General features: G+C 50.9%; 1 protein-coding gene across 6 annotated transcripts in view; it reads left to right on the forward strand.

The window, feature by feature from the left end:
- Positions 1-656: 656 nt before the first annotated feature.
- The window catches only part of DOCK1 (dedicator of cytokinesis 1), a 561,485-nt gene continuing 543,999 nt past the window's right edge, over positions 657-18,142 (forward strand). For 2 of the 6 annotated variants that reach the window (XM_034931698.3, XM_034931701.3), the window contains exon 1: positions 659-5,295. In XM_034931698.3, coding sequence (XP_034787589.1) covers positions 5,250-5,295 — 46 coding nt within the window. In that variant the 5' untranslated portion in view covers positions 659-5,249. Of the gene's footprint in view, positions 5,296-18,142 lie in introns of all 6 variants that reach the window. The other 4 variants (XM_063607571.1, XM_034931700.3, XM_034931699.3 and 1 more) reach the window with 4 other exon arrangements.

Consider the following 18,142-nt stretch of genomic DNA (forward strand, 5'->3'; position numbering starts at 1 on the left):
TATCCAGGGCTCCTTTCACTTCAGAATTCTCCTCCTGCAGATGTCCTGGCTCCCAGTTCCAGAGCTCCTTTCTTTGTGTACACAGTGTGGGAAGGACTGCTTGGTCTGCATTTATAGTCACCGTCACATTTGCCCATAAGGCACACTGACGCAGCACACAGCAGTCTCTATTTAACAGCATATTTGCTCAATGAAACTGATTGAAATTTAACACGTAGGGTCTGCCTTAATGATCTTCTTGGAGAATGCTGAGCAGTGCACCTGGAGTGTGGAGGCAGCGTCCAGGCTGTTAGAGTGAAGCCAGTCAAGGTGGCTGCTTCTCAAACTGATTTTTCAATCTCAGGCTCCTCCTTCCTCCACTTTGACTTTATTTTACCAAGGATTTCAAACATGGAGAAAAAAGTAGAAAGATGAAACACTCATAGACCCATATCTAGACTGAGCAATTTTGCTTCATCTTGTTTATTCCTGTAGTATTTTAAATAACAAATACAATGACAGTTCACTTCTAAATACTGCAGCATGCAGCTCTAAAATTTAAGGATCTTTTCCCACCTAACCATAACAACTATTATTATACCTAACAAAATAAAAAAAATACATCATCTAACACCAGTCCATAGTTCAAACCACCTCTTGCCCTTGACATTTTTTTAGTGTTGGATAATTAAAGCAGTTTCCAATTAAGGATAACACAGTGCATTTAAATGTTGTATTTCTTTTCTTTTCTTTTTTTGAGATGGAGTCTTGCTCTGTCACCCAGGCTGGAGTGCAGTGGCGCGATCTCGGCTCACTGCAAGCTCCGCCTCCCGGGTTCACGCCATTCTCCTGCCTCAACCTCCTGAGTAGCTGGGACTACAGGCGCACGCCACCATGCCCGGCTAATTTTTTCTATTTTTAGTAGAGACGGGGTTTCACCATGTTAGCCAGGATGGTCTCGATCTCCTGACCTCATGATCCGCCCACCTCGGCCTACCTAAGTGCTGGGATGACAGGCGTGAGCCACCGTGCCCAGCCAAATGTTGTATTTCTTACATCTTTTAAAATCTAGAACAGCTCTTCTCCACTGGCCCCTTCTTGCTCTATAATATTGACTATTGAAGAGACCAGACTACTACCTGAAAGAATATTCTACCTTCTGGCTTTGTTTCAGTGTCTTTTTTTTTTTTTGAGATGGAGTTTCACTCTTGTTGCCCCAGGCTGGAGTGCAATGGCACGATCTCTGTTCACTGCAACCTTGGCCTCCCGGGTTCCAGTGCTTCTCATGCCTCAGCCTCTTGAGTAGCTGGGATTACAGGTGCCTGCCACCATGCCCAGATATTTTTTTTTTAGGAGAGATGGGGTTTCACCACGTTGGCCAGACTAGTCTTGAACTCCTGACCTCAGGTGATCTGCCCATCTCGGCCTCCCAAAGTGCTCAGAGTTACAGGCATGAGCCACCGTGCCTGGCCTGTTTCACTGTATTTCTTATGGTGTCAATTTTTCCTCAACCTCCTCTATTTCCTGTAAGCACGAAGTTGGGTCTAAAGTCTTGAATATACACTTTTGGGCTGGGTGGCATTGTGCATTGTGACTACATGCCTGGTCATCCAGTATGATGCCCAGATCTGCCACTGAATCCAAGAGGCAGTGGGCATAGGCCTTGCTGCAAGACCGTGTTCCTCTTCTTTCAAAGGGCAAGCAATCTGTGGTCAGGCCCCTTTTCCTGCATAAAATCTCCACATCCCTGTTCCATTCTCATCTCTCCCCACCGAGAAACATGCCCCATTGACTCACTGTGCCTTCTGGTACCTCCACCAGGCAAGATTTTGCTGAATTTACCTCCTGAATTTGCAGTGCACATGTGTGAAATTTTTTTGAATTAAAAAAATTAAAACTAATTTTCAAGATTTAAAACTGTAATATTGATTGTGTTCTTCATGGCTCCAAAGCAAGATTCTGTTGTATCTTGGAGGAGGGGGGGTCACTACTCTGAAATCCCAGTGATGGGCAGCACTGAGCAACTGAGAGCCTCAGCATTCTTGGGCTTGTTCACACCCACAAGCATGGCACAGATCCAAGTCCTGCAAGATGCCTGGGAGGGCAACTGAGACCTGTGGCCCAGCCACATTGACTCAGGAGGTAAAAATGTCAACAGGCCACAACCTCCAGGGCTCCTGGAATTGGAGACGAAGCCAGTTCTGAGCTTATGCAACCATAGGACAGTGAGAGCGGGCCATGGACTCGATTTAGAGCCACAAGATGAGAGCACTGCTGGAGCACCGTGGGGATGCTGACAAATCTTCTCAGAGCTTCAAGGACTGTGGCTACAGGTACATCTCAGCCAAACTCGGGCACATGTTGCAATCAAGGGACTGAAGCTACAACCACCTGGTCCGTGGTCCACCTGGAGTTGTTTTGTTTTCTTTGTTTGTTTTTGAGATGGAGTCTCGCTCTGAGTGCAGCGGTGTGATCTTGGTTCACTGCAATCTCCGCCTCCTGGGTTCAAACAATTCTCCTGCCTCAGCCTCCTGAGTAGCTGGGACTACAGGTATGCACCACCACACCAAGCTAATTTTTGTATTTTTAGTACAGACAGGGTTTCTACTAAAACCCTGGTTGGCCAGGCTGACCTCGAGCTCCTGACCTCAAGTGATCTGCCTGCCTCAGCCTCCCAAAATGCTGGGATTACAAGCATGGGCCACTGTGCCCAGCCCCACCTGGAGTTTTAAAATTCTGATTTATAAATTTATTATATGACAGTCTACCAAAAGTATGCAAATCCTGCACTACACTTATTTATGCATTCAGTGAGTCACCTTTATCTGAGTGCAAGTGGCAACTGTTCTAGAAAATGGGAACCATGAGGTTATCAAAGAACCCGGAGGTAGGGTCAGATGAGGAAGCACATCATTATGATGTCTTACACATGCAGTCATGTCTCCTCTTATAATCCTAAGACTGACCTGTGAGGTTCCTATTACAACCCCTAGTTTACATGTAGGAATATCAGAACCCCAAGGTTTAGAAACAGAACGGCCAGAAACAGGAGGAGGATGGCCACGCAGCTGGGCGTGGCAAGGCCAGGCCTCCCAAGTCTGCATGACTCTTAAGCTCCTGGCCATTCATTACAGCACGCCATCTCCAATGCAGAATCACACCAACAGAACTGAAACTGCACATTAAAGAGAAGGCGAGTGTCACCAAAATCTGTTTCCCAGGCTTCTTTGCAGAATTCCAAATTCCTAGCACGACCAATAAGGCCCTTCTTCTACCTCTGTAGCCTCAATTTATGTCACTTTCCTGTTGTTCCCTATGCTTCGGCCATCCTGGCCTTTCCGTGCTCTGAAGGAGTGGTGCTCCTTCCTAAACCAGGGCCTTTGCACGTGCTGTTCCCACTCCAGTTCACCTAGCTGATTTCTGCTTATCCTTAAAGTCTGGGTTTATCTTATTTCCTCAAGGGAGGCCTCCCTGCTCTGGAGCAGGTCAGGCCACCATGTCCTTTACCGTAGAGCACCCTACTTCTCCTGGACAGCACCTTCACAGATGCTTCTCCTTCAAGGGGTCAGAGTCACCAGGCCACGACTACAGCGCCTGGGCCCCGGAGGTTTCTGATTTCCACAGAAAGCTTCAAGTGCATGCTGTGTGTGAGTGAGCCTGGCCACTTCCTCTGTGGGATTTCAGTTCCTTATCAGTAAAACAGAGCCCGTGGCTTTCCATGAATGTGGGGTTGACTTATCAGAATGCTCAGGTCCCACGTTATCCTCTTGAACGCAGCAGCTTTCCTCTAACCCACGAAAATGGAAAAGCTCCTGTGCCATTCCCGAATACTTATTTAATCTGCATTCTGGGTGGCCCCTAGGGCAGGTGACGGGCATTCTCTACCGCAGGATGGTGCCCCACCTGGTCCTCCCCAGGCCCTGTGGCCATCCTGGCCACCTCCCTGTGGGCTCTCCCAGCCCTGCTGTTCAGCACTGTCCCTACCTCACAGAGGTAGGGAACTCTTTTTCTTACCTTCTTCCTTTTCTTACCTTCGTTCCTCCAATCCCTGATGGCCCCCAGACCTACTGTAGTTGTCTCTGTGTCTTCGGAGAGAAGACACCCCATTAATGTGCCATGAAACCAAATTTACTCCATTTAAAGGGCTGCCTTCATTCGGAGGCTTTGTCCATGTCTTGGTTTTAACCTCTCTTTTCTGAAATTGCAGTAAAAATAAATAGGTGTGTGTTGCTTTAACTTTTCCCTTGGAGAAATCAGAAGCCCCCACCTTTTACTGTCATGGGAAACACCAGGGCCTGAGAAGAACTCCCACCTCGGGCGAGGATGCCGTTCCTGAGTCCCACGCGTGGCCTGGGCTTTCCTTTCCCTACTTCTCTCTTCTCCCGACTTCAGCAGATCCTGAGTCCCACAACTATTCTAGCATTAGCTTCTGCAAGCCCAGCTGGGCTGAGGTTTCTGCGGCTGCTTCCTCTTGGTCTCTCTGGAAAACTCCACTCATTCAGCACCCAAGCAAGAGGTCACCTGTCTGGAACGCACTCCCTCGGCAGCGCTGTGCCACCTCTTTCCACCCCATTTGAGTGGCCGGCACTTACCTGTGCTGTTTGTTACCTGACGTGTCCCTTCTCCCACCTACCAGCCAGTTGGTGCGGCGCTCCCAGCACACTCGGGCAATGAGTGGGCAGGCGCTCAGGTAACGTTTGTCGAATGAATGAATGAGCCACGTGCTCAGGAGGACCCTTTCCAGGGCCTCTGCTGGTTTGTTCTGCTCCGGGACTCTCCACCAGGGAGAAATCCGAGCTGGGGACCTCGCACCACCAGGCTCCGGCCTAAGCCCGCGCCTTGCAAGCCGCCCGTTTCCTACCTCCCGTAGAAACCCCCCGTCCGTCCCGCCCCACTAAGGGCGCACCCCTCTCACGGCGTGAGCGCCAGCCCCGGGAGCTCCAGGAACTCAGGAGAACCCCGCGGGGGTGCCCGGGTGCGGGGCGCGGGGCTGGGCGCACTGGGACAGAGGAAGGGGAGCCCCGGCGACCGCGGGGTCGGGGCCCAGGGTCCGCGCCGAGGGCGGGCGCAGAGCCCGCGGCCGTCCCGCCTCCCGCCGGCGCTCCCGGCCTTTCCCATCCGGCCCGCGACGCTCCGCCCGCCCCGTCCCACATGACGCCGCCTCCGCCGCAAACTTTTTCCTCCCCATCCTGTCGCGGCTCGAAAGGAATGGAAAATGGCGGCCTAGACGCGGAGTTTCCTGCCCGACCCGCGGCGGCTCCGGCGGCGCCATGACGCGCTGGGTGCCCACCAAGCGCGAGGAGAAGTACGGCGTGGGTGAGCAGCGCCGCCGCCGCCGCGCCTCTCGCCCCAAGCCCAGGCTCCGGCGGGGCGGGTGTGCCGGGCGCCTGTTGCCGCCGCCCCGAGCGGCCGCCGGGCCGGGGAGAGGCGCTTCCGCCCGCGCCCGCGCCGCCGCCCCGCTCGCAATGCCCAGCGACCCCGGCCGCCCCGCGCCCCCGGCGGCGTCAGCTCCAGCCCCGGGGATCTGGGTCGGGAACACGAGGGGGTGGGGTGGGAATGGGGGCGGGCGCGTCCCTCCCTAGGGTGTCCCCTCCGACGCCCGCTCCTCTGGACCTCTGCCGTGGAGCCCCCCGGGCTACCCCCAACTCCCCGGCCCCGGCCGCTGCTATCTGCGCGGCTGGGCCCGTCAGGGAAGCCCAGGGGTCACTGTCTCGCGGCGGCTTCTGCTTCTTGGATGAACTTGCGTCCCGCGTCCGGGCTCTGGGTGGGCGGGCTCAGGTCGGCGCGGTCCCAGCGGAGAATTCCGCCCTTTCCCGGCGGGGAGGAGCGGGCGCGACCTGGGTGGCCAGCGCCCCTTGCCCCTCGGCGGTCTCGCTGGGGACCGTGTGGGACCTTGGAGAGAAGGCGAGCGGCCGAGCGCCCCAGTGGCCCCGGGCCTGGAGACCCGTCCGGGAGAGCGGGGGCCTGTTTTTGCTCCGCGGCTCTTTGTCGCTTCCGAGGGGGGATGGAAGGAGTCGGGTTGCAAGTTTACATTTCGGACCCGAGTGCGCATTCCTGAGAGGGAGGCTTTCCCTTGCGGCTGAATAGACGGGCCCGTCCGCGTGGGACCCGCATCCTTGCGCCCCGGGGACCCGCAGCCGGTCGCCGAGGCCTGCGGACGCCCACCTCTTCCTGATCTGCGCGCCTGGTGTCGGGACTGGGCCGTGGCTACTCTCCTGCTCTCCCGGGTCCGGGATCTTCCCAGTTGGTTTTCGGGCTTGCTATTCCCCGTCCCACCATCCACAGACATCCTTGACCGCCTGCCTCATCCAGGCCACTCGACCCGACTGGGAAGACCTTTGGTGGTCTCGCCTCCCACAGCCCAGGCTGTGTCCTCCAAGGGCACCGTCTCAGCAGCAGCCCCGCGCCCATTCTGTGCCTGGCCCGTGCTGGACCTGCCCGACCCTCTGCTGGTGTGGTTCGAATCCTGGCTCTCTGACTTTTGGGAAGCGCCCTGGCAGCCCTTGTCCCCGGAGCGCTCTCCTTTCTGTGAACAGTTGCTTCTCTCTGCTGTCAATGACTTACAGTGGGCCCTGACCACGGAGCCAGCTGGACAGTGGTCACGGGGACAGTCCTGGGACAGCCCTGGGTCCTACCGGGCCTGCACTTAGCTTGTTCCACATGCTGGGAGGCATAGGGGGCCTCTTTGCTTCAGGACCATTATGGCTGAGCTTCCTCCCCATCTCCCCATTTTGCAGATGAGGAAACCGAGGCCCAGACACATTCACAAAAGTGCAGGAGAGCTCATCTGAATGCAGACTCAGTGTGTAACCTGCACCCTGTGCACCACCTAATGGATTCAGTCTGGGGCACTTGGCACGGGCCTTCAGTCTGCATCGGAGGCGAGAGGTTCGGGGTGGATATTCCACCTGAGAATGCTTGGGGTGTGGCGACAGTGGGGGTCCCTGCGGGGGTAGTATGTAGAGGAGAGAGCTGAGGACTGACTCCCAGGGAACCTAGCACCAGCACACGCAGAGAGAGAGGAAGAGGTGGATAGGCAGGAGAGGCAGGAGGCTGGCAGAGGAGCAGGCATCCCATAGCCCTGGCCCTGCTGAGGAAGCAACTTAGGTGCCCATGGCCAGGGTGCAGTAGTGGCCATTGGGGGTGTAGTGGGGGCCATCGGGGTGCAGTGGGGCCATCACTGCTCCCATTCGACAGAGGCAAGGAAGAGGTGGATTGCTTGCCTGAGCTCACATCACCAGTAAGTGGTGCCTCCTGGGTGTGAAGTGTGGCCGCCCTGGGTTCAGCTGCCACAGTGTCCTGTGCTTGCCTGCAGATGGGGAGGGCTTCTCTTTGGGACGCCACATTTTAAGAGACCTTGTTACCCTTCGTCTGCCCCCAGAGAGACCTGGATGGTGTCAGTTAGGATCCTATAGTGTAGCTGGATGGTCTGGAGAAGACCGAAAAGAATGTTCGTAGATGGGAGAACGGGGTCTCCTTGCTGGGGAGGAGGCTGAGGGCCAGGACAGGGCGGTGCGCTTGAGTCTCACACCTTCCAGAAGCTTCACCAGCGCTCATGGTGGTGACTTCTAACATCACACCTCTTGCTAATACTTAGGTTTTAAGAAAACTCCATGTTTGATTATTAAGAAAAAATAAATTTAAAAAAGTTAAAAAAAGAAAAAATAGAAAACCGTTGGAAAATTTTAAAAGGCGAAAAGTATCTGGGATGGTTTTGCCAGGAAATGCTAGGAAAGATGTGAAGGGCTGAAGGTAGAGAAGAGAGTGGCTGCTGTGCTTCCTCTCACTGGGTGCAGACGGCAGCTTGCTGGGTAGACAGTAATGAGACAGCACCACTCCGTCGGCATCCAGAGTCCCCCATCAGGGAGGGTGGGAGGGGAGCTGAGCATGAGCGCAATGGGGCCATCCCAGGCTCCCCACTTGTCTGCAAGTGTGCAGTGGGAGGATTTTAGTGGTTCTCACGAAGGGTGCTGACTGGGAAGGATGTAGGTGCTGGGATGTAGGGATTTATTTCCAGTAGGTGATTGGCTGTTTCCACCTAAGGGAAAATTACTGGAGGACCCCTCCACCATCCTTACCAACTCCAGCATTTTTCGGAGCTTAACAACAGGGCTGTGTTTCCCTGGAGGCGCTCTGGTGGCTCTGTGGGTGGACCACACTTCCACTCTGGCCACTTGGCCCATGAATGAATCACGAGGGGAAAGAAAATGATAAAACTCCATCTCATTTGGAAACATGAATCACAGCTTATTGTTTGCAAGTACTTGGAATCTGTTAGAAGCATTGTTTGTAAATGAGATACTTCAGTTGTATATTTATTTTGTAAAATTGGGAAAGGAGTAAACAGCTGATCTGGGGTTCCTTCTGCAAAGGCAGGAAATGCTGGTTCCTCCCAATTCATTCCACTGGGGGCTGCCTGTGAAATTTACCAGCCCGCGTTTCCCCCTTGGTTTTGAGTTGGTGGGTCATGTTTACGGGCCTGGCATATTAACAGGCATAAACCTTGACTCAGCTGTCACACTGGCCAGATGATCTTTTCTCTCACAGCCCAGTAGGCAGTTTTATGTCCCGACGTCAATAAAATTATGTTGCCATGGATCCTGTTCCTAAGATTAGGTGAAAAGATGCAGTATGTTCTAGAATCACACGTGAGGACCATGTGCTCACTCACTCACATCTCAACAATGGTGTTGAAGGCAGAATAATGGTCCCCAAAAAGGTCCACGCCCTAATCCCCAGACTCTGTGAATTCGATATGTTACATGGCAAAAGGGACTTGGCAGATGTGATTCAGGTTACTTGGAATTCGTAGATGGGAGATTATTCAGGACCATCCACATGGGCACAGAGAACTTTGGCTGTCAAAGTTGTGAAACAGGCAGTCAGAAGATCCTATGTTTGGAAGCACAGTTGCTGGCCCTGAGATGTAGGGGCTCACTTGCAAGGACCAGAGAGAGGCCTCAGGGAGCTACGGGAGGTCCCTAGCTAATGACCGGCAGTCACAAAGAATTGGATCCTGCCAACACCCTGAATGAGCTTGGAAACAGATTTCCTCCCCAGGGCCTCCTGCTAAGAGCCCAGCCAGCCAACACCTTGATTTTGAGACCCTGAGCTGCTGGGCGTGTGGCCTGTGGAACTGAGATAATAAATTTGTGTGGTTTTAAGCTGGCTGGGTTGTGGGAATTTGTTATGGCAGCAGTGGAAAACTAATACAGATGATGGGAGAGAAGCTTGCAGGGTGAGGCTCTCTTGCACGCTTGAGATCTGTTACTAAGTTCATTGAAGGTAGTGAACCCAAGTGTGCTCTTCACTTTGGCCACTTCCAAGTGCAGCTCTCAAATGGGATGGGGCATTGGCACTGCTCTTATTCATAATGGGACCCTTGAGCAAATTACTCATACTTTCTTAGCCTTGGTTTTCTCATCTGTGAAGTGGAACCAAGCCTGCTTGCTGCCGAGTTGTGAGGACTCGCTGAGATGATGTTGGCAGAGAATTTAGCCCTGCGTTTAAGATATGCCAAGTACTCAATGAAGCGTTGCTTTTGTTAACTTTTTATTTAATAAAGCATAAAGTTTAGAAACGTAGTGACAAGTGACTTCTGTGTGCGTTTAACAGGTTGCCGGAAAAATGCCTTTCTTCAAAAGTTGGTTTCTTGATAGTGTGTTTTGCTTTCTAATTGGGGTAGAAGTCACATTTGCTCAGTGTGAGGAGCCTGACTTGCATGCCTTCACATTAGCTCTAAGCAATGATAATTGCTAGGAATTGTGTGATATCCAAATAAATTTGGGAGCGTGGGAGTTGATGAGAGATCTCTTTTGTTACCTAGAGTAGCAAGCAAGCTGCTACTTTGGGGAAGAAAAATTAGATTTGATCATAAGTAAATAGAAATGCAGGCATTTTCATTCACTGGAATTGCAGCAAAACCAAATCAGGGCATATTATATTTCTACAAACCTGATTTTACTTTGGAAACATAAAAAATTTAAATTTATTTCTATGCCATTGTTTGCCTAGGATACCAGACATCTGATCAGGATTGTCTTAGTGCGTGTCAGTAGTTCTGTCTCTTTATCACCTCTGTGGATGCAGGTAGTGAAATGGGGAGGAAGAAATAGGCCACGTGGTGTCCTTTGCTGGGTGTGGCGCTGACACCCCAGGGCCATCGCTGTAGCAAGTGCACGCTTGTACACTGTCACCACCCTCCTTCCCTCCCTCCCTTTTCCCTTCTTTCTTTTCTTCCTCTCTGTACTTTGTATTTTCAGATGATTGCATTAAACTTTGTATTTTCAGATAATTATAGCCAAATGCGGGTGTAAAATATAATTCAGGGAGATCGTGAGTAGCCAGCCATTACTAGTTTCACCTAAGGTTACATCTTGTAAAGCTGTAGTACAGCATCACGACTGGGATATTGACATCAATAGTCAAGGTACAGAACATTTCCAGCACCACAAGCACCACGCCTCCCTCCCTCCACGCCTTTCTCCCCTCAAATCCTGGCCACCCTTTGCCTGTTCTGTGTTTTTATAATATTGTCCTTTAAAGAGTGTTCCATTAATGAAATTGCATAGGAGGTAAGCTTTCGGGATTGGCTTTTTTCACTCAGTATCTCTCTCTGGATATTCATCCGGGTGTTGCTTCTTTTCTTTGCTGAGTATCATTTCTTGGTCTGGATATGCCCCAGATTAACTGTTCACCTGTCGAAGGACATCTGAGTTTGGCTGTGACAAATACAGCTGCTGTCAACAAGCACATACAGATTTTAGTGTGAACCTAAGTCTTCATTTTCTGGGATAAATGCCCAGGAGTGCAGAGGCTGAGTTGTCTGGTAGTTGGATGTTTAGCTTTTTAAGAAACTGCCAAACTTTCCTGGAGTAACTGTGCCAGTTCACATTCTCACCAGCAGCGTATATGTGATTGTAGATTTCTCGGAATCCTTGCCATCATTTGTCACCGTCCTTATTGCTTGTGTAGGTGTGTAGTTGTCTGTCATTGTGGTTGGAGTTTGCATTTGCCTTGGTTTCATTTGGGAGCCAGCGTGCAGCTGCCTGTGCTGCTGCGGTACAGGAGAAGGCAGCCGACCCAGGGGGTGCTGGTGGGGGCGCTGTATGAGCGGGTCCACTGAGCTGTGAAATTCTCGAGTGTATTCAGGGAAGGACTTTGATCCAGTTTGAAGAGACATCATGGAGTGGAAGGCTGACCGGGCCCATGCACCAGTGTGGAGACCACGGTTAACACCAGGTGGTCGCTTGTCAAGATGCGGTTGTCAAGATGTTCACTTTTCAAACCCTTCAGTGCATCTGGAAGGCCTTCAGGGAGGAAATGAGGAGGCACCCGAGGAGGGGTCAGAGTTTGAGTTTTAGCCCTGACAAGGCCACTGTTCATGCATATGACCCAGGGTGAGTGTTTGAACCTCTTCCAGCCTGGTTTCTGCGTTTTTAAGCAGCGATGTTCAGGATGGTACTGTGGGCTTTGCTTCACTGAGGTTGGGCTGATGGGAGTTGACAGGAACTAATTAATGTATCTTAAGGCAGTTTGGAAACATTGTTATGCAAATGGATTGCATTTGCCATCAGCCACTGTTCCTCAATTTGCTTTTATTGATATGATGGGAAGTGCTTTGGAGCTGACGTTGAAATCACAGTGTGGAATTTGTGTGTTAGTTGACTGGAGCTACCATAACAAAGGACCACAAGACAGGGTGGCTTAACCAACAGGACTGTGTTTCTTCACAATTCTGTAATGCTGGAGTCAAGGTGTTTTGGTGGTTGGTTTCTTCTGAGACCTCTCTCCTTGGGTTACAGACAGCTGTCTTCACCCTGTCTTCATAGGGTCTTCCTTCTGTGTGTGTCAGTGTCCTCATTTCCTCTTCTTATAAGGCCACTATGGCCAGCCTTGGTGGCTCACACCTGTAATCCCAGCACTTTGGGAGGCTGAGGTGGGCGGGTCACCTGAGGTCAGGGGTTAGAGACCAGCCTGGCCAATATGGTGAAACTCTATCTCTAGTAAAAATACAAAAAATTAACCTGGTATGGTGGCGGGCGCCTGTAATCCCAGCTACTGGGGAGGCTGAGGCAGGAGAATCACTGGAACCTCGGAGGCGGAGGTTGCAGTGAGCCAAGATTGCGCCATTGTACTTCAGCTTGGGCAACAAGAGCAAAACTCCATCTCAAAAAAAAAAAAAAAAAAGAGACCGGGCGCGGTGGCTCACGCCTGTAATCCTAGCACTTTGGGAGGCCAAGGCGGGCAGATCACGAGGTCAGGAGATCGAGACCCTCCCGGCTAACACGGTGAAACCCTGTCTCTATTAAAAATACAAAAAATTAGCCGGGCGTGGTGGCGGGCGCCTGTGGTCCCAGCTACTTGGGAGGCTGAGGCAGGAGAATGGCGTGAACCCGGGAGGCGGAGCTTGCAGTGAGCCGAGATCGCGCCACCGTACTCCAGCCTGGGTGACAGAGCGAGACTCCATCTCGGAAAAAAAAAAAAAAAAAAAGAAAGGACACTAGTCATGCTGGATAAGGGCCTACCCTACCGTAAAGACCACACTTTAACTTAGTCACCTCTTTGAATTCCCTGCCTCCAAATACAGTCACACATCCAGGATGCTGAATTTCTGAGGTTAGAACACTGACATATGGATTTGGAGGGACACAGTGTAGGCCATGAGGGACACAGTGTAGGCCATAACAGTATGATTTTGATAACATAAGACTTTTCATCTACAGTTTCCCTCTGTCTTTAGTGGCCTTTGAATTTTTTTTTTTTTTTTTTTCCTGCAAGCGCATGGGTCCCTGGTGCTACTGGACTCCAGGGAGGTAAGGAGATTTCTAATGGACTCCGATTTGTTTCTGTTCAGATCTGGAAATTCCTTGTAATCAAATTAGTGACAGAACAATGCAATCAGGTAGTTTGAGATCCAAACAGGAACTTCAGAGCAGTTCTTTAAGTGTGATCATTCTCCTGTGAGTGTGGCTCAGTCTCTTTGAGCTCAACCTACCTGGGCTTAAGCTGCATTTAGCATTAGGATATTCACATATCCTGCTTGGACTTAATTCCAGTTTCTTACCATTTATGTTTTTGTAGCATGAGTAGGGCAGCTGGCCTCATACTGGCTCTGGAATCCCATTTGGACAGTGATGGCAAAACCCGGGCTTTGGTGCTGGTGTCACACACTTGGTGACCCAGGGCTGTCCCACACAACTCCAGGGGGCACTGTTCTTCTCCACAGCCCACGAGGCTGGCTTCTGTCCTCCACTCGCACCTTGCATGGCCCTCCGTGGCCTTGGGCCGTCAGAAAAGCGCTTTAATATCAGGAGCTAATGGGGCAAGGGAGGGGGCTTGGCTTGTGACAAATAAATGACACCGGGCTTCTTGATGATGACTTGCAAGCTCAGTTTTGGCCTGCCACTCTGCAGTTATCCACATGCCCACATGCACGTGGGAAACTGAGTATCCATGCAGGCACTCCCTGTCTTCAAAAGGCAGATGGTTTCACCCCAGACAGATGTCTGTCAGTTCGTTAAATTTTCATTTGGGTGCCTTGAGGAGAAAAAGATGCTTTCTCTTGGCATATAGTGTGTGCTGTCAAAACAGCTCAGGTTAGGGGTCATAGAGATCCGTCTTTGAATATCAGCCTGGTGTCTTATTAGGCATGTCACCTTGGGGGTTATTTACCTTAAGCCTGAGTTTCTCCTTTGTAAAACTGGTGATAACACCAACCTCTTTGAGCCCTTCTGAGGAGAAAGAGATAACCTAGCCCAAACCGGGCCCATGGTCTGTGCTTGATAATGTTAGTTTCTTTCATCCTTTATTGATTGCTTTGTAAGTAGAAGGCTGTGTTGCTTGGGACTGAATCTCTAGCTTAATTCAGGCTCTCCCCAGCCCTGCTGCATGGGCCCAATTGCTTCTGTAGCCCCTGCCTGTTGCAAAGTGCTGGTCAGAATTTTAATGTTAGCTCTGAGGTTAGATCAGGGACTGTAGTTCTTATTGATTGCTGGGGGGTCCTGAAGGGACAGGATGAAGGCAGATCTCTACATCTCTCATCAGAAATGTTACCTTGAGTCTTTATCTAGTTGCAGTTGCTGTTTAGACCTATGATTTGTTGCTGCATCTCCTGAGGAGTGTGATGCAAGATTTTTATGCCATCTTGAGTGATTTGTTTCAGTTTTAAATTTTATTTTATGTATTTATTTTTATAGACAGGCTCTTGGTCTACTGGCCAGACCAGAGTGCAGTGATGCGATCATAGCTCACTGCAACCTTGAACTCCCAGGCTCAAGTGATCCTCCAACCCTGGCCTTCTGAGTAGCTGGGACTACAGGTCTAGCTAATTTTAAAAAACTTTTTTTAAGGAGATTGGGAGAGGGTCTTGTTATGTTGCCCTGGTCACAAACTCTTGACCAAAGTGCAGGGATTAGAGATGTGAGCCACCACACCCAGGGGAGTGATTTAACTTAATTGGTTACACTAGGTAAACTTAGGTGTATTTATGTAACAGTCATGATTTCCTTTCTGACTGTTAGCTAGCTGCTGTAACAAACAGCCCCAACATTTTGCTGGCTTCATACAATACAAGTTTGTTTTTCATTTGTGTCAAAGTGGGCGGTGGGGAGGGTGAGCAGGGGCTCTGCTCTGCCCAGCCATTCAGAGTCTCTGGCTCCTTCGACCCTGCCAGTCTGCCCTCCACTGCCCTTCGCCATTCAACCTGTAGATGGGGAAAGAAAGAGATGAGGATGGTGCATAGATTTTCTTTCTGGCCTGGTCTGGGGGTGGTGCCCATCCCTTCTGCTCACATTTTCTCACCGTGACCTGAGTCTCTGGTCAGACCTGCAGCAAGTGGGGTGGGAAATGTAATCTGACTGTGTGCCTCGCAGGAAGAGGAGAATGTGGATTTGGTGGTCTCCTCCACGTGTTCCTATTGATGCTTATTTTCCATTACCAGGAAGAATGTTAGTCTGGACTCTTCAGCTTCATTGGCATTGAGCATAGAGGTTGTACATCCTCAGGACTTTCACCCTGAAAGTCACTTGGCAGAACAGATGTTCATGTCCCTATAAAGACGGAAGTGATGCCAAGGACAGATGCCACCTTTTTCCTTGGGGTGTATTTTGCTACTTATGTCCTATAGATTTCAGGATATTCTTCAGGGTATACCAAGCCCAAGAACAGTGCTGCTTTCTCAATGTGTCTTTTTCTTTTTTTGGGGGGGGGATGGAGTCTTGCTCTGTTGCCCAGGCTGGAGTGCAGTGGCACAATCTTGGCCCACTGCAACCTCCGTCTCCCGGGTTCAAGCAGTTTTCCTGCCTCAGCCTCCCAAGTAGCTGGGATTACAGGTGTGCACCACCGCATCTGATAATTTTTTGTATTTTTAGTAGTAACACGGGGTTTAGTTACTAACACGGGTTAGTAACACGGGGTTTCACTGTGTTAGCCAGGATGGTCTCGATCTCCTGATCTCGTGATCTGCCCACCTTAGCCTCCCAAAGTGCTGGGATTACAGGCGTGAGCCACCGTGCCTGGCCTCAGTGTGTCCTGTCCTTTTCATATCTGTCTGGCTGTTCCTGTTCCCACCATCCAAAAACACATGCACACCCCAGGCCCCTTTCCTGTGCTGTTTAATTCTTTTGACCTCAGAAGGCTGTGTACTAAAGCTTGCTAATGAGAACCGTGTCTTTGTTTTTAAGTGTTTTTTGTCTTTACAGAATGGAATCTTTATATTCTGAAATAACTCTTGTCTATGAGTATGTATGCAATGAGAAAGGCTATAAAGTTAAATCAAGGAGAGCAACAGTGACTTAAAAGTTAGGCGTTGGGACACTATGGTGTGGAGTTTAGAGCACTGGATTGAGAGCCTGAATAATAGGGCCTGGTATTCCTGGGTACAGCACTTAACTGCTGCCACCTCTGCCCTCCCTGAGCCCCAGGCCCCTTACCTGGAGTTAGGGCATATCCTAGCACATCTGTGCATCTCAGCTCTGCCCAGGGGAGAGAGCAGGACAGTGTGTGTGGAAGAGCTTTGAGAAGAGAAAGTACTACTTAGTGTTGGGTTATTCATGTTAAACTATTATACAGTCAATATTAACTTCTTATAGAGAAAATATATGATTTCTGGTGATTGTTTTAAACTGGAAAAGGACAGTGTGGCATTGTGAGTTTCACTTTCCTCAAAGTTTTATGATTTTTATTTTACTTACTAGTAGACAAGTTTTCTAGTAATTGATTATGTTGTGAGTAGATGAACATCTTGCATAAGCAGCTAGCCTGGGCTGCTGTGTAACCTATGCATAGAGACGAATGGTGATGAAGCCTGTGTGTTTCAGCCTCGGTTAGGAAACCTTCTGTCCTAAGCCACAGATAAGTTAAAGAAGACTCTGCCTCGAAATAACTCATTTCTTCCCTCCCTTCTCCCCTTCTTCCCTCATTCCTTCTGTCCTTTCTTCCTCCCTTCCTTCCTTTCCTCCCCTCCTTCCTTCTCCCCCTCCTTTCCTTCCTTCCCTTCTTTCTTCCTTTCTTCCTGTTTGCTTGCCAGCCCTGTTCTTAGACATTGGTATCTGGAGCTGCCCTCATGGGGTTTATAGTCTGATACAGCCAACTCTTCCATATCTGAAACTCTCGAGGCCAGTGGTGTTTCAGAATTCCAGTTTGTCACAGTGCAGAGAGACAGGTGGGAGCTGTGCTTGTGGCTCCTGTGCCAGACACCCCGAGCAGCTCTGGGCAACACCCTGGAGTCGAGCATATTGATTCTGCTGCCATGAGCGTGTGAACATTCACAGCACGAGGGAAGCCATCCGTAATTAGCTCCTCTCCGCTCAGGTTAGACTTTTGCAGTTAAATGAATTACAGAAATCTCTTTGGGTTTGGGAACTTTGTGGGTATTTTGGGCTTGTGGGTAATGAACTGTCGATGTTGTATTTTTTCACAGCTCAACCAACATATTCAGGTTTTGTCTTCTCAGGGCCTGTCATTCATTCTGGTTCTCTGATCAGGTTTCCTCAGACTGTGGGTGCCTGCAGCCAGCCCGGAAGCTCTTTAAAATGCCCTTCGTGGCCATCCTGGCCTCATTCCCAGATCCACTCCTGTCTAGCTGGGTGCCTGGCTGGTCCCCGGTCACAGTCTGCAATTCCTACTCCCCTGCCTCAGCTTGACAGGGTCTGTGGCTGATCCGAGTCAGGCCCCGGGCACTGCTGGCCTCATCACATTGGCCTCCGGACCCCTTCTGGAAGAGACCTATCCCTTTGTTCCACCCCGGGCTGTGGGGACAAGATTTTGCGAGAGCTGAGGGCCCAGTGAGAATGGTCTTGAGTCCTTAGGGCCTGGGAGCCCTAGGTGGAAGTGGGAAGGAGGAGGAGGAGAGTGGGGAGGAGATGCGAGGACTAAGCGCACCCAGGGCCAGTTTAAGAGGTCAGGGTCGAGGACATTAGAGGCCTGTCTCCCCCAGGCGCATAGAGCTGTGAGTTTTCCTTCTTCAGTTCCTTAGCCAGAACCCCTAAAGCAGATTCTGGGGTGATGGAACTCTGGGTATGAGTTCTTGTCAGCCAGGCATAGTTAGGAGCTTGGGCCTGCAGTAGGTAGCTCCTCATCTGGACGAGAGAGACTCAGCTGTGCCCATTGAGAGCTTGTGCTGCCTGCAAAGTGACCTGCCTGAGACTCATTGCCTGGTCCCTGTGAATATTAAGTGGCTTCAACACAAAGAAGGGACTTCCAGGGGAGGCTGCCTGGGATTGCCAGTGCAGTGGGGCTCCGCTGATGCTCAGGATCACCAGCGTGCAGCGGGGACTCCACTGATGCCTGGGATTGATTGCCAGCGTGCAGCGGGGACTCCACTGATGCCTGGGATTGATTGCCAGCATGCAGCGGGGACTCCACTGATGCCTGGGATTGATTGCCAGCATGCAGCGGGGGCTCCGCTGATGCCCAGGATCCACCAGCGTGCAGCGGGGGCTCTGCTGATGCCTGGGCTTGCATGCCGCTGCCGCTGCCTACTGGTGCGTGGCCGTAGCCGCCTGTGCCCAGCTGGTGTGCTTGTCCAAGGTGATGACGGTACTTTTTATTGCACAGAGTTGCTGGAGAGTTGAATGACCTGGGTCATGTCAGCACAGTTTCTCAGTCCCTGCACTGTTGACATTCTGGGCAGGATAATTTTTCACCCTGGGGAGCTGTCCTG

This window comes from Pan paniscus, chromosome 8 (assembly GCF_029289425.2).
Source record: "Pan paniscus chromosome 8, NHGRI_mPanPan1-v2.0_pri, whole genome shotgun sequence".
In the NCBI taxonomy this organism is placed as follows: domain Eukaryota; kingdom Metazoa; phylum Chordata; class Mammalia; order Primates; family Hominidae; genus Pan; species Pan paniscus.